General features: G+C 35.1%; 1 protein-coding gene across 2 annotated transcripts; it reads left to right on the top strand.

The window, feature by feature from the left end:
- Positions 1 to 86: 86 nt before the first annotated feature.
- LOC121992197 lies at positions 87 to 15,060 on the top strand. Of its 2 annotated transcripts, XM_042546399.1 has the most exons (4): positions 87 to 314; positions 714 to 832; positions 14,623 to 14,684; positions 14,831 to 15,060. In XM_042546399.1, exons 1-4 carry the CDS (start codon positions 158 to 160, stop codon positions 14,859 to 14,861), a joined length of 369 nt encoding a protein of 122 aa, XP_042402333.1. In that variant the 5' UTR covers positions 87 to 157; the 3' UTR covers positions 14,862 to 15,060. The 2 variants fall into 2 exon arrangements, with proteins under 2 accessions (XP_042402333.1, XP_042402334.1); XM_042546400.1 differs by lacking the exon at positions 14,623 to 14,684.
- Positions 15,061 to 15,249: the final 189 nt, after the last annotated feature.

The following is a 15,249-nucleotide window of genomic DNA, read 5'->3' on the forward strand; positions in this document are numbered from 1 at the left end:
AATATTTTTTCATTTTTAATTTCAAAAAACATGACGCGGGTTTTATATTCCAGACCCGATAATTTTTATTCGCATTCGGATTTACACCGTGACAACCCGCATTGTTCTCTGTCTCTCCCTATCTCGAAACCCTTTTTCTCGTTCTAGTCTTGTAGTCATGGCGGAAGCGGCCACCGATGGCGGCGTGAAGAAGGCTACGCCGTCTCTTTCTGACTACAATTTGGATCCCAAATTGGACGCCTGCCTAGACCTATCAATCCGCCGCTTCCTTTACTCCTCCCTCGCCGGTGCCTCCGCTGCTGTCCTCTTCTTCAGTGAGCCTTATTCCTTTTTTTGAATTTTATTTTGCAGATCATACAGTCGGCTGAAGTCTATTGATTTAATCGACTTCGGTATCTTCAGATATCTAACTCGGAATAGCTTTGCGCACGGGTTATGAATGTAAATGATTAATTTTAAAAAGTTAATCAATAAAAAAATGGTTTTGCGTTAATCTCGTCAGCATGAAATTAATTCTTATGCTGGTGAATGCTTATCGTTAGGGCTTATGTTTCCTGCTTATCAGACTTGGTACTCTTATGCTCGATGACTTATATATACTACATTCTGTAATATAATGTCGACTGGGAGATTAGATGAAGTGTGTATTTTCATTTTGATTATTTAGTGGTGAAATTTTCATTTTTATTCATCATGCTGCTTTATTGCATAAGGGAGTCGAACTACAAGGTGGGCATCTGTTGCTTTTGGGGCTGGTGCTGGAGTTGGATCGGCATATACTGAATGCTCTTACATTCTTGATGGTTATTTGCCAAAATGGTCATCCTATAAGGTTTCAGCTATTTCTGCCTTCTATATGATGATCTTTTAACTTTTTGTCCCTTTCTGTTTACACATCTCTCGTGGAACTATGATCTCTTTTCTTAGTTTTCCTTCATCCAGTATGAAATAAGGATGTTGCTTTCTGGTCAGTAGCTGAATAAAGTCAATTAGCATTTTTTGCTTTTGTTGTATATGCTCCTTGCTTTTGTTTTATTTACTGCACTTAAACCTTTGTATGAAAATTGTTACGATCCATTTAATGTGAGGATTTCTTATAATTTCCTAGGATAACTGTCATAGACTAACAAAGTTCTCCATTTTCTTCCCATTTGGGCTTGTGCATAATGGTTTCTACTTTTTTTTTCATGATTCTAGAATACATCACGTGCTACATTTACCCGAATCAAAGATTATTCAACTTCAAATAACTGATTCGAAGACGCATCAGTTATCTCAGTAGAAGTAGAAAAATGCAGCAAGTTATATTGATTATGTAGGGATTTTTTGTGAAAAACAATAAATATATGCAGCGGAAAAACCGCTCTCTCTAGAGATCTATGCGAATACAATATACAAAGCTTGATAGAATGACTACCTTTGTTGTGTGAACGGTACAATCCCGGTAGCAACTTTGATTCGGCAGATCTTAGCATGATCAGGATAGCCACGCCTCTTCGGTATCCACACGAACACGTTCCACGTTCGTCGTACGAACTTAGTTTCGAACAAGAACCACCTTCGTTGTGCTAACAACTTCGATGGTTCGACCAAGAGAAGAAGAAGAGGAAGACTAGAAAAACATACCTCCCAAAATGCATTGCAAAATAGCTTTTGTATTCATCCAATGAATACAAAAAGTTTTTGCCTTTGTGGTCTCCTTTTCATTAATGCCACATTAATTTCTATTAATGGGCATTAATCCTCTTTAGTGGTTGAGTTTAATCCAATGAGTCTAATTCGGATTAGACTCAATCCAATAATCCCGTGGTTGGATTCATTTGAGTCTAACTCAATGAGTCTAATTCGGATTAGATCTAACTCTATATTCTTCGGGTCCATCATATTTTAGTCAAACTAAAATAAACCCATCTCTAAATCAACATGTTCTTTGTGTGTGATTCAATAGGTTCTCGTAACGTTGGCAATGTCTCTAAAACCCTTTTAGATACATATGCAATGAGTGACATCTAGCAATGCATCATTGCTAACCAAGTGACTAGAATGTCGAGATCCGACCTAATCTTTTTGTGTCTATTATGTTGTATAACTTGGTCATCCTATCTTTGATATATAGATTGATCCATGAGGCATAGACTGTGTTATTCTCTTATCAATCTTTGTGTTCTTGATCTCTAAGTAGAGGCAATCAAATAAGCTCAATATCTCATATTGACTAACTTGAGCATGACCATGCATTCTTGTGTCCTATTTAATCAAGAGGTCCACAGATATCACTTCTGTCATATATGGAAGGATAGATCTCATCTACATCACTTACATCCCTCCGCATAATTTATTGCATACCCAATGATCGACTTTATAGTCCACCTTGTTACATGTGACATTTGCTGATACCAAAGTACACAATTTCTTATGTAGTGACTTCAAGTCTAAGGACTATTCATATCAATAGTTACTATAAGGATGTTTGTGACACTCATATAATGATCCTTGAAATATTCTCATGGTAGGTCAATTCAGTACATATTCTCTAATATATACTTATATCCATGACTTGGGAGATTAAGTCATCAATTGACCTATATGCTAGTCTCAACGTATTAATATTATTCTTGTATATTAATGCTTGATTAAGAATAATTAAGAGTAGTATTCTATATCTACAACCACTATCAATTCAACCAATTGATATGTTGTAGACTAGAACCTATTACCCTAAGGCATTATTATACTTATTCATCTAGCATAAATCTGAAGTTAATGAAATAGGATACAAAAGTTCCCTTGTCAATCATCTCATAATTGACTTTAAGGGTTAATACTAATAATCTCTCACTAGCACTAGTGCTAATCGTTGAAATATCTAATACCCAGTAACCTAGTGTGACCATCATGCTTTCTCTGTGCCAAACCCTTGGTCAAAGGATCCGTAATATTGGCATCGGTTGGTACTCTGCATATCCTCATATCTCTTCTATCGATGATTTCTTGAATGAGATGAAACCACCGTAGTATGTGTAATCACTGATGAGAGCGAGATTCCTTAGCCTGTGCAATAGCTCCATTGTTATCATAATAGAGGTTTATTGGGCTCGGTATGCTAGGAACTACACCAAGCTCTGTAATAAATTTTCTGATCCAAATAGCCTCTTTTGCTGTACTCGAAGCAGTAATGTACTCGGCCTCTGTAGAATCAACAATTGTGCCTTGTTTTGAACTCTTCCAGCTCACATCACTACCATTTAAGCAAAATACATACCTTGATTGCGATCTGGAACCATCCTTGTCAGTTTGGAAGCTTGCATCGCTTTAACCCTTTACAGCGAGCTCCTTATTACCTCCAAATATCAAGAAATAATCTTTTGTTCTTCTTAAGTACTTAAGAATATTCTTGACTACTGTCTAGTAACTTTCACCTAGATCTGACTAATATCTGCTCGTTATGCTTAACGCATACAAGACATCAGGGCGAGTACATAGCATGACATACATGATAGACCCTATAGCAGATACACAAGGAATCTGTTTCATGTGATCCCATTTTTCCCTAGAAGAGGGGCATTGAGCCTTCGAAAGGCTCATACCATGTGACATCAGCAGGAATCCTTTTTTGGAATTTTGCATGGCAAAACGATTAAGTACCTTGTCAATATATGTACTCTAACTTAGGCCAAGCAATTTGTTAGATCTATCTTTATAGATCTTGCCTAAAATATAGGCTGTTTCACCTAAGTCTTTCATTGAGAAATAATTCCCAAGCCAAGTTTTCACAGATTGCAATATCGGGATATCATTTCCAATGAGAAGTATGTCATCTACATGCAAGATGAGAAAAATGACTTTGCTTCCATTAACCCCTTTGTAGACATAAGGTTCATCTTCATTCTTAATAAAACCAAACGTTTTGATTGTATCATCGAATTAAAGATTCCAACTTCTAAAAGCTTGCTTTAAACTATAAATGGACCTTTGTAAGTTACATACTTTTCCAGCATCCTTTGGATCTACAAACTCCTTAGGTTGTGTCATGTACACATCCTCGAGTAGATTTCTATTTAGAAATGCAGTTTTGACTTCCATCCGCCCCACTTTGCAACTTACATACCTTTCCAGCATCCTTTGGATTTACAAAATCCTTAGGTTGTGTCATGTACACATCCTCGAGTAGATTTCTATTTAGAAATACAGTTTTGACTTCCATCTGCCAGATCTCATAACCACGGTCCGTGTTCTAAATAGTGTTGTAGGCGGGAGGTGGAGGTCATCCACCCCGCTTTTGTCGGAGGCAGCCTTAAAAGGCAGGGTAAAACAAGTATGTTAAAAAAAAACCTTCATTGCCTTCCGCATTCACCTCCTTCTGCCTGCAGCCGCTTTGCACCCGTTGACGTCCGTCGCCCTTAGCACGCCACTGCCGCCCACCACCGCTCATTTGGTAAGGTTTTCAAAAACCTAGATTTCAAAGTTTCCTTCGGAGGCTCGTGTAAGAACGCCTCGCAGGACCCGACGCGAGGGCACGGACGCATTGCTCCGCTCGACGACAGGCCTGGACGCATCATCGGGGTCGGGCGAGGCTTTCGTGCACGTGCGATGGATCGTCCGGCGAGCGTCCGTCGCGTGTGCTCTCACGGAGCAGAATCTGATTAGGGTTTTTTTGTTTGTTTGTGTTGTGCTGTTTTTAAACTTAGGATTTAATCAAATACTTTATATTAATAATTATAATTAATTCCTTGCTATGATTGAGATAATTTAAATAGACCTAATTAAAACCACTTACACCGCATACCCCGCCCCACCTAAAATAATTTTTCAGTTTAATTTTTTTTTTTTGCACTTAATATCATAATCTAACCTCTAAATCCTAAAGAAAAAATTCTAAATGGCATACCTGTAAGTTAAAAAAAATAATCAAAAAAAAAATTCAAATGCAGTGATCACATATACGTAGCTATTAGTTTATTATATATTTAATTTTCTAATATTTAAATTAAATTGTTATGCTAACTTTTAATTTTTAATTTTTTTTATTATTGAAAATTAATGGTGGAAAATGGGAACCGGTCGGAGGTGGAATTGAAGTGGAAATCTAATGATATTGTTTGGGATTATGGGTACAATATTGCAAAGAAAAAAGAGATTGGATCACATGCAAATTATGTAAGAGGCTTATCAAGGGACGAGTTTATCGAATGAAGCATCATATTACGGGTATTGTAGGATAAGTTGAAGCATGCCCTAAAGCATCTGATGAAGACAAAAAAAAGAGTAAGAGCTTATCTTGAGAATAACAAGAATAAGAAGCGAGAAAGGGTGAAAGAACTAAAAGAAGAGAGGGTGGAAGTAAATATAGGTGTTGATAGTAAATATAGGTGTTGATGTAGAGGATGAAGATTATCCAGTGGAGGGAGATTCTTCTAAAAAATGTCAAAGCACCTCGGGCCTATTGATAAGTGGACATTTGCAATAGATCCAACAAAGACAAGACAACAAAACATAAATGATGCATTAAAGTTAAAGTTTACAAATGATGTGCATGAGTACCTTGCAAGATGAATTTATGAGGCGGGGATTCCTTTTCATGCAATTGACAATCAAGGCTTTAGACAATTTGTACAGGTGGTTGGTCAATTCGGTTCGAGCTACAAACCTTCAAGTCAATATCTTCTAAGAGAGCCACTTTTGAAACAAGAAGTTGAGAGAACCAAATTATCTCTTAAAAATCATGAAGAAGAGTGGATGAGAAATGAATGTTCAATTATGACCGATGCATGGACAGATCGCAAGAGGAGAAGCATTATGAATTTATGTGTTAATTATAAACTAGGTACTTCATTCTTTGGTTCTATTGAAGCATCCATGGAGGCACATACCGGGGCTTACATCTTTGAGTTTGTGGAAAAATATATCAATGAAATTGACCCTCAACATGTGGTTCAAGTAGTGACAGACAATGCAACAAACAATATGATAGCCACAGGGTTGTTGAATGTTACACAACCTCAAATTTTTTTCGGACCTCTTGTGCGACTCATACAATCAAACCTTATGCTTGAAGTAATTGGAAAGTTACTCAAGTTTAGTAGAATACTTGAAAAAGCAAAGGCTCTAACAATATTCATCTATGCACATCATAGAACTTTGGCTATTATAAGGAAATATGCCAAGAAGAGGGATATTGTGAGACCTAGGGTGACTAGATTTGCTATTTCTTTTTGACATTGGAAAGTCTCAAGACAAGAAAGATCTATGTTTACATCTGAGGAGTGGAGCAACACAAAATTAAGGAGTAGTGTGAAGGGATAAGCGGCGGAGGCGATGGTAACAAGTATCTCTTTTTGGAATGGTGTTTCTTTGGCGTTGAATATTTTCACCCTTTTAGTGAAAGTTTTATGCCCTGTTGTTGACGGTGACAAAAAGTCCTCAATGACCTTTTTATTGGGTGCACTTTAACAAGCAAAGGAAGAGAATAGAAAGACTTTTAAAAAAGAAGAAAATGTCATCCCTATTTTGAAGATTATTGATGAGAAGTTTAAAGGTAGACTTGATAGTTCTTTGCATTATGCCGCTTGTTGAATCCAATTTTTTATTTCAAAGATCCAAGCATACAAAATGACATCAATGTTATGAATGAGTTCTTAAATTGTGTTAAGAGAGTTTTTCCCACTTAGGATATACAATATACCATTTTTAATGATGAATTGTTGAAGTATAAGAGTAAATCTGAAAACTTTGGGAAAAAAATGGTGATCACGGTATATGAGAAGGTAGATGTGTACTATGACTTTGATCCAGGCATATCTCTTTTCTTTATTTATATTCATATGTTTCTTTTACTTATTTTTAGATTTATTATTTATCTTTTTCTTCTTTAATTTTTTAAGTTGGATGGTGGTCCAATTATGATGGTGACACTCCAAACTTACAAAAAAATGACAATATGATTTCTCTCTTTAATAAGTAGTTCATCAGGGTGTGAAAGAAATTTGAGCTAATTTGAAGGGGTAAGTAGTAATTCATAAATTATATTATTTATTATTTTGATTATTTTTAATAATTTTTTAATTGTTTAGATATATATTAAGAAGTGGAATAGGCTTGAGACATCAAGATTGAATGATCTTGTATATGTCAAATTAAACGGCAATCTTATGAAAAAAAAAAGTAAAAGAAAAATGGGTGGAGATTTGCTTTTTTTATTCTCTCAAGCTAGTGAAGCTCAAGGTTGGCTTGTTGATCATGGTGATGAAGATGAGGTTGAGCTGGGTTTAGGACTTACTTGGAGAATGGTGATGGCGGCTTCAGGAGCGGATGAAATGCTACAACTAAGGAGGAGCGTAAGGAACATCCCCATTAGAGAACTTGATGAGGATCTAGATACATCAAAGGAGGAGAATGAAGAAGATCTTGATTTTGAGTCCGATGATGAGAAAATTATGGATGTAGTTGATGGTGCATATGTAAATGATTTAGAAGAATTAGTTATGGTTGGTTTAGTCCTTAACTTATTATCATGTTGAATTGAAACTTTAAATTTTTTTAACTTAGACTTTTGGTATAAATACTGATATTACTTTTTTATTATTAATATGGTGATGAATTTTTATTGATTATCTTGTTCGATTATCTTTTTTATTGTAGGAACCCTAAAAAAAATTCAACTGCCTAGGCGGCTGAGGCAGCAGGCAGTCACTGACTGCCTCGCCACCGTCTATCGCCTTTTACAACACTGATCATGGTAAGCTGCAATAACAAACATAATCCGAATAGACTTAAGCATTGCAACGGGTGAAAAAATTTCATTATAGTCTATAGTATGAATCTGCTTGAATCCTTTAGCTACCAATCACCTTTTATAGGTATGCATATGATTATCTATGTCAGTCTTCCTCTTGAAGACCCATTTATACCCAATGGGTTTGAGCTTTTTAGGTGGGTCAACCAAAGTCTATACTTGGTTAATGTATATGGATTCCGTTTTAGACCTTATGACCTCTAGCCATTTCTTAGAATCTAGGCTCATTACAGTTTTTTTTATAGGATGTAGACTTATTGAGATCAACAAGCATTATATTATCATGGTCAGATAAGAGAAAAGAATATCTCTCAGGTTGATGACGTGTCCTATTAGATGCGTAGAGCTTGTTCTACTCGAACCGGTTGTTGTTCCAGAACTTCTTATAGTATAACAGATTCATGATCCACAACATTTTGTGGTGCCTGTTCAATTTCTATCAAAGTCTCAGTGTTAATTTGTGAATCTTGAATTTCTTTAAGATCGACCTTACTCCCATTAGCTCTTCTAGAAATAAATTATCTTTCAAGAGAAACACAATTTCTGGCGACAAACACTTTGCCTTATGTGGGATTATAAAAGTAATATCCCTTCGTTTCCTTGGGATATCCTATAAAATAACACTTATCTAATTTGGGTCCTACTTTCTCTGAAATTTCCATTTCGTATATGGTGTCTTTATGACGGCTTTAGACGGAATGCAGTTAAGTGTGAAAGCAGCTATCTCTAGACATGTCCTCAGAAAGAAGTAGGAAGATCTGTTTGACTCATCATTGATTGTACCATATATAATAAAGTACTATTTCCCCTCTCTGATACATCTTCATTATGGTGTTCTAGGTGGAGTGAGTTGAGATATGATCCCAAACTTAACGAGATGGTCATGAAAATCTTGGCTAAGGTATTCCCCACCTCGATCTGATCAAAATATCTTAATACACTTACGAAGTTAGTTTTGTACTTCATTCTTGAATTCTTTGAACTTTTTAAAAGATTCTGACTTGTGTTTCATTAAATACACATAGCCGTATTTACTGACATCATCAATAAAAGTAATGAAATACTGATAATCTCCTCTAGCTGCTATACTAAAAAGACCACAAATATTAGTATGTATGAGTTCTAATAAATCATTAGTTTTTTTGCGGTGTCCACTAAAAGGAGTTTTTGCCATCTTGTCTTGAAGACAAGATTCACATACCTCATATGATCCAAAATAAAATGAGTCCAAAAGTTCATCCTTTTGGAGTTGTGATATGTAATTCTCATTTATGTGACCAAAGCATCAATGCCACATATATGTTTAGTTTAAATCATTAAGTTTGAACCGTTTGATATTTATGTTATAAATTCGGTTTTCAAAGTCTAGAATATAGAGTCCATTCATAAGATGTGTACTACAATAGAACATGTCATTTAAATAAACAGAACAATATTTGTCCTTTATTATAAATGAAAATTTTTTTTTGTTCAAATAAGAAATAGAGATAATATTTTTAGTTAAAGTATACACATAATAACACTCTTCAAGTTCCAAAATAAGCCAAAAATAAGAAATATGTTCTTACAGCTATAGCAGCAACTATTGTGCTATTGCCTACGCATAGGTTCACTTCGCCTTTGTCAACGATCTATTCTTTCTTAGGCCCTATATATTATTACAAATGTGAGATACAGGCGGTATCTAATACTCATAAAGAAGAAATAGATAGATTGACTTCTATAACATATATATCTGAGGTAGAAGTCTCACTTGTCTTTTTTTTTAACTTCCTCCGGATATAATTTGCAGTTCCTCTTCCAATATTCGGTTTCACCATAGTGGAAGCAAGTTCCTTCCTTAGGCACCCTTCCTTTAGGTTTCAATGCATAGGATTTGGGTTTGCCTTTGGCTTGAGTTTTATCCTTACCTTTGGATTGTCATTTGCTTTTGCCCTTTTGCACCGTCAATATAATACTAGGTTTAATTTTCTTAAGATTGAGTTTAGCAGTTCTCAACATGCTTAACATCTCAGGCAACCACTTGTCAATTTCATTCATGTTATAGTTCATAACAAATTGACTATAACCTTCTGACAATGATTGTAGAACAAGGTTAGTAGCCAATTCTTGGCCTAATGGAAATCTCAATCTTTCAAGATACTCAATGTACTCAATCATTTTAAGTACATGAGTTCTTACGGGACTTCTTGCATCTTGCATTGAAGTAAAGCCTTAGATATCTTAAATCTCTCATGCTTTGTCTGCCCCTGATATAGTTGTCTAAGATGTTCAACCATATCATAAGCATCCATGTTCTCATGTTGCTTCTAAAGCTCAGAGTTTATGGTGGCAAGCATAAGGCAATACACATCCAATGCATCATCTTTATGTTTCTTATAAACATTATTAACAGCACGAGTGACAGTAATGGCGGATGGTTCAGGAATAGATTGCTCTAGGACGTACAGTTTTCTTTCTTGTTTGAGAACAATTCTTAAGTTTTTGTACCAATCTAGGAAATTTACTCTATTGAGCTTGTCCTTATTAAGGATAGATCGCAGAGAGATAGTATTAGACGTATTTGACGACATAGTGATCTACAATAAAAAATACAGAAATAAGTACCATATTTAAATCATTTAATTAGTCCTTTAATTAAATGATTCTCCCACTGAACTGTAAAACTTGATAAGAGCAAGTCATGGATGTGGGCAATCAGAGTTTACCCACACTACTAGCTCCAAAACCAATGACATTCAAAATGAGACAAGATCTATATTATACTTCATCTTGAGTTAGTTTTGGCTAATCGCTCAAGAGTAGTATAATTTAGATAAGCAATGTTTACCAATTACAACATATGCAACTCTTGGACAGTTAGGTGAACAAGACTATTTGTTCGTTTGTCCAACGTATGAGATATGCTTCTAAGTTCTCAAAGTTAAGTCGCACCCAAAGTTCAATAGTCAGATATCACAATTGTCCTGTCGCACTCTATCAAGATAAATTTAGTCACTTTACTTTGACAAACATGTCTACAATTGATCAAGACAGTAGTAAGTATCAAACTTTGATAGACATGTTAAATTGACCTAATTATGATAAAACTACTAATTAAACATACATCACATACAAGCGACACACGTCAACATATATGCATAATTATAAACGTGACATGGTTATGGCCGGTCTACAACGATCTTCTCAAGCCAATGAGAAAATCGAAAGGTCAACCTAGGGAATTACGTCTTCTCCAAGTGCTTCCTTAGTTGTCGTGTGTTGTTGGCCTTCCTTTCCATTGTCGTCCAATAGACTAGTACTATTAATTGTACATTACAAATTTAAAGAAACCGCCAGTTACATTCAAGGTTTGTCCAATTTTTTTACAATTGGAAGTATAAAGGTGAAAGACACAACTCGCAGGCCGTATTATGAATTACAACATGCACACATACATATAATCCAATCACATTGGGTAAGAGGCCATAACTATGCACCATGACATACATCATTTGTAATAAATTTTTACCATGCACTATAACATATAACATACTTTTATTATGATTCTCAACAACGATTTATGAGTCGCAACCTTACAACGGTCCCGCTAGCGGGGGTCAAGGGGGCAGCACCCCCGAAGCAAAATTATTTTTATTAACTCATTAAATGAGTTGCTACCCACAGTTCATGAAGAATAACTTGAGACCTCCCTCATAACAGATTGATACATACTTTCGACAAATATTGTACAATCTGTTCATAATAGTTCGTTAGTTATTTCACAATCTGTTCTCAATAGATTGATGCAACCACACCCACCATTATGAAAATTGTAGGTCATGAAAGATTTGTCGAATGAAATTGGACTATAGCACACGTTCATATTATGTATGAAGATGCTGCAATCTTTTAGTTTGATCAATACAAACTGTTTCATGCCCGATAAAAACACCCATACAATTATGCAAATTATAATAAACACATGTTCGTCATCTATATTACATATAAAACAGAATTAAAATGATGTATACACATTCACAAGCGGCTCTCATACAGGATCATTTGCGAAAAACAATAAATATACGGAGCGAAAAAGTTTGATAGAATACAGTATACAAAGTTTGATAGAATGACTACGTTTGTTACGTGAACGATACAATCCCGGCAGCAACTTTGATTCGGCAGATCCCAGCACGATCAGGATAGTCGCGTCTCTTCGGTATCCACACGAACACATTCTACGTTCATCTCACGAACTCAGTTTCGGAGAAGAACCATCGTTGTTGTGCCAGCAACTTGGATGGTTCGGCCAAGAGAAGAAGAGGAAGACTAGAAAAACATACCTCCTAAAATGCATTGCAAAATAGCTTTTGTACTCATTCAATAAAAACAAAAGCTTTTTTCCTTTTGGTCTCCTTTTCATTAATGCCACATTAATCTCTATTAATTGACATTAGTTCTCTTTAGTGGTTGAATCTAATTCAATGAGTCTAATTCGGATTAAACTCAATCCAATAATCCAATGGTTGAATTCATTTGAGTCTAACTCAATGAGTCTAATTCAGATTAGACCTAACCCTATAATCTTAGTATCCGTCATATTTTAGTCAAACTAAAATAAACTCATCTCCAAATCAATGTGTTCTCTGTGTGTAACCCAATAGGTTCTTGTAACGTTGGCAATGTCTCTAAAACTATTTTAAATACATATGCAATGAGTGACATCTAACAATGCATCATTGCTACCTAAGTGACGAGAATGTCGCGATTCGACCTAACATTTCTGTGTTTATTATCTTGTATAACTTGGTCCTCCTATCCTTAATATCTAGATTGATCTATGATAGACCGTGTCATTCTCTTATCAATCTTTGTGTTTCTTGATCTCTAAGTAGAGACACTCAATCAAATAAGCTCAATATCTCATATTGACTAATTGGAGCATGATCATGTTTTCTTATGTCCTACTTAATCAAGGGACTTACAAATATCACTTTCTTCATATGGAAGGGATAGATCCCATCTACATCACTCACATCCCTCTGCATAACTTATTGTATACCCAGTGATCGACTTTATAGTCCATCTTGTTATAAGTGATGATTGCCGATATCAAAGTACACAACTCCTTATTTAGAGAACCATAGTAACTTCAGGTCTAAGGATTATTTATATCAATAGTCACTATGAGAATGTTTATGACACTCATATAAAGATCCATGAAACATTATCATATACTCATGTGTCAACTTGATATCTTATATCCATGACTTGCAAGATTAAGTAATCAATTGACCTACATGCTAGTTTCAATACATTAATATTGCCCTTGTATATTAATGCTTGAATAAGAATAGTTAAAAGTAGTGTTTTATATATATATTTACAGTCTTTCACTATCAATTCGATTAATTTATATACTGTAGACTAGAACCTACTACTTACATTATTATACTTATTTATCTAGTACAGATCTGAAGTAAATATAATAACTATAAACTTTGCCTTTTATTAATGAAATATGATGCAAAAGTTTAATCATCTCATAATTGACTCTAAGAGCTAATATTAACCGATTATTCCTTTGATCAGCCTCAAAAGTTGATCTTGATGTAGTCTCTATGGTGTGTAATCCATTAATTTCTCTATGATTTCATTCACACACAATCATTGAGTTAAAATTTGTTTCACAGGCATTCTGTAATGGGATCACTTGTATGAGCACTCACTGAACATAATTAGATAAATACCTAACACTGGTTCGTAGCTATACTGCCCCCATGGGTTGGTACAGTTGGTACTTGTATGAGTATTTGTTCCAATAGGTCTTGGGTCGATTGCCAGTTGGTGTAAACCTTATGCAAAGTGCCACTTCGCTAGAGTAAAATGCCCTTTGTGATTTATCTATCTGTATCTTGCCATGGGATCGGCGATACCGGACTGTTGGGGGTGAGCAATATTACCTTTCGCTCCAATAACTATGTTGATAAGTTTCTCTGCTTGCAGATTTTGGAAGTATAGTAATGTGGTGCAAATTGAGCTATAGACTTTGTGATCTCAAACTTGTAGCCTCATTCATTATGAAAGCTAATATGAAACCTAGTAGTTAGTTTGGTATACTATCATGCAATACGGTTAAAAACAATGGGAACTGGATTTATATAGACTAGGGGCATCAGATGCCGGACTCACTATCCATTTTTCCTTTTTGGATTAAGGGTGTAGGGGAGGGGCAATTATTTTGTTGCATTATTTTTCGTACTAAGATTTTTCTTTGACACTGTTGAGTCCAACATACTGTTGAAGTATGAATGGGTCCCAAATTATAGCAAAATCACTATTGATTCCACCTGGTTTTGGACAAGTCAATCTTGAAATGAATCTATTATGAGTTTGTGATCAAGATTAGCTGACCAGCCTCATTTGACGTGTGGCATGATTCATATGGGATAGTTTGTAGCCAAGAAAGTATCTCTCAAATTGGCAGTAAGAGTTATACCTTGGCAGTTCTTATTTTTATGTTTTAATACAACTGTTAAATCAAATTTGGGATTAATGTACATTTCTTATTTCAGTCGCACTTTAATTTTTTCTTATTATTTGTAAACTTTAGTTTACTTCCTAGGCTATGCTACTCTCTTTGTTCTTGATTGAAGCTATGACCTTATAGATGATAGACATCCATTTCTTTTTACCTTGTGAGCATGGATCCATTTAGGTTGCCCGTGGTGGCACAGTTCTTTATATTACTTGAATTTCACTTTGTGGATTATCTTCTTTGACACTTGATCTCTTGTAGATAAGAACATGATTTTCTGATGTAGACATCTAATATTATGAATGTTCAGATCAGTCAAGGAAGTTCAAATAAAAAGCCCTCGGTCATCACAATGAAGCAACATGTTTTCTTGTATGACCACTCAAATAAGAAACTTTTCTATTGCTATCTATCACATAAAGCTTTTATCCATTTGGCTTGGTTCCCCCACAATGTGTAATGATTGTGTGCATCATTTGGATCTGCTGTTAATTCTCTGATACTTGTTTTCTGGACAGGCTGACGAGTAAAGACGAAGATGGCCGATGATTAAGGAATTTTTCGACATAACTGTTTCTCATGCTTTATCATCATATCTGTCGCACCTATGCTTGACAGATGCAATTCCCTTCCCTTTGTATCCGTTTGTAGTCTGTACTGTTGTATTTTGCAGATCAAAACTTCCTATTGCTTTTGTGTGACAAGCTTCTTTTGAATTATCTATACTTCGGATTTGATATTTTACAAACATTTTCCTCAGTTGTAATCATTTTTGTTAGCTAAAAATGATACAATAGTGTATTCCCGTTACTTTTTAACCAGTTGAGCCGATTTACAATGAACAATTTAATTTATACAAAATTAAGATATGAAAAACCAATTATTTTATGTGATATATATTGGAGTTTTAGAGGGAATTAAAGGTATTGTGGCCTGA

Source organism: Zingiber officinale, chromosome 6B, assembly GCF_018446385.1.
Source record: "Zingiber officinale cultivar Zhangliang chromosome 6B, Zo_v1.1, whole genome shotgun sequence".
Lineage (NCBI taxonomy): Eukaryota > Viridiplantae > Streptophyta > Magnoliopsida > Zingiberales > Zingiberaceae > Zingiber > Zingiber officinale.

What these genes read in the sequence shown, in the direction of transcription:
- LOC121992197 (XM_042546399.1), top strand. Translation starts at nt 158, where the DNA reads ATGGCGGAAGCGGCCACCGATGGCGGCGTGAAGAAGGCTACGCCGTCT. An exon ending in CGCTGCTGTCCTCTTCTTCA is followed by an intron (nt 315 to 713) that starts GTGAGCCTTATT and finishes TTATTGCATAAG; the next exon opens with GGAGTCGAACTACAAGGTGG. An exon ending in CAAAATGGTCATCCTATAAG is followed by an intron (nt 833 to 14,622) that starts GTTTCAGCTATT and finishes ATGAATGTTCAG; the next exon opens with ATCAGTCAAGGAAGTTCAAA.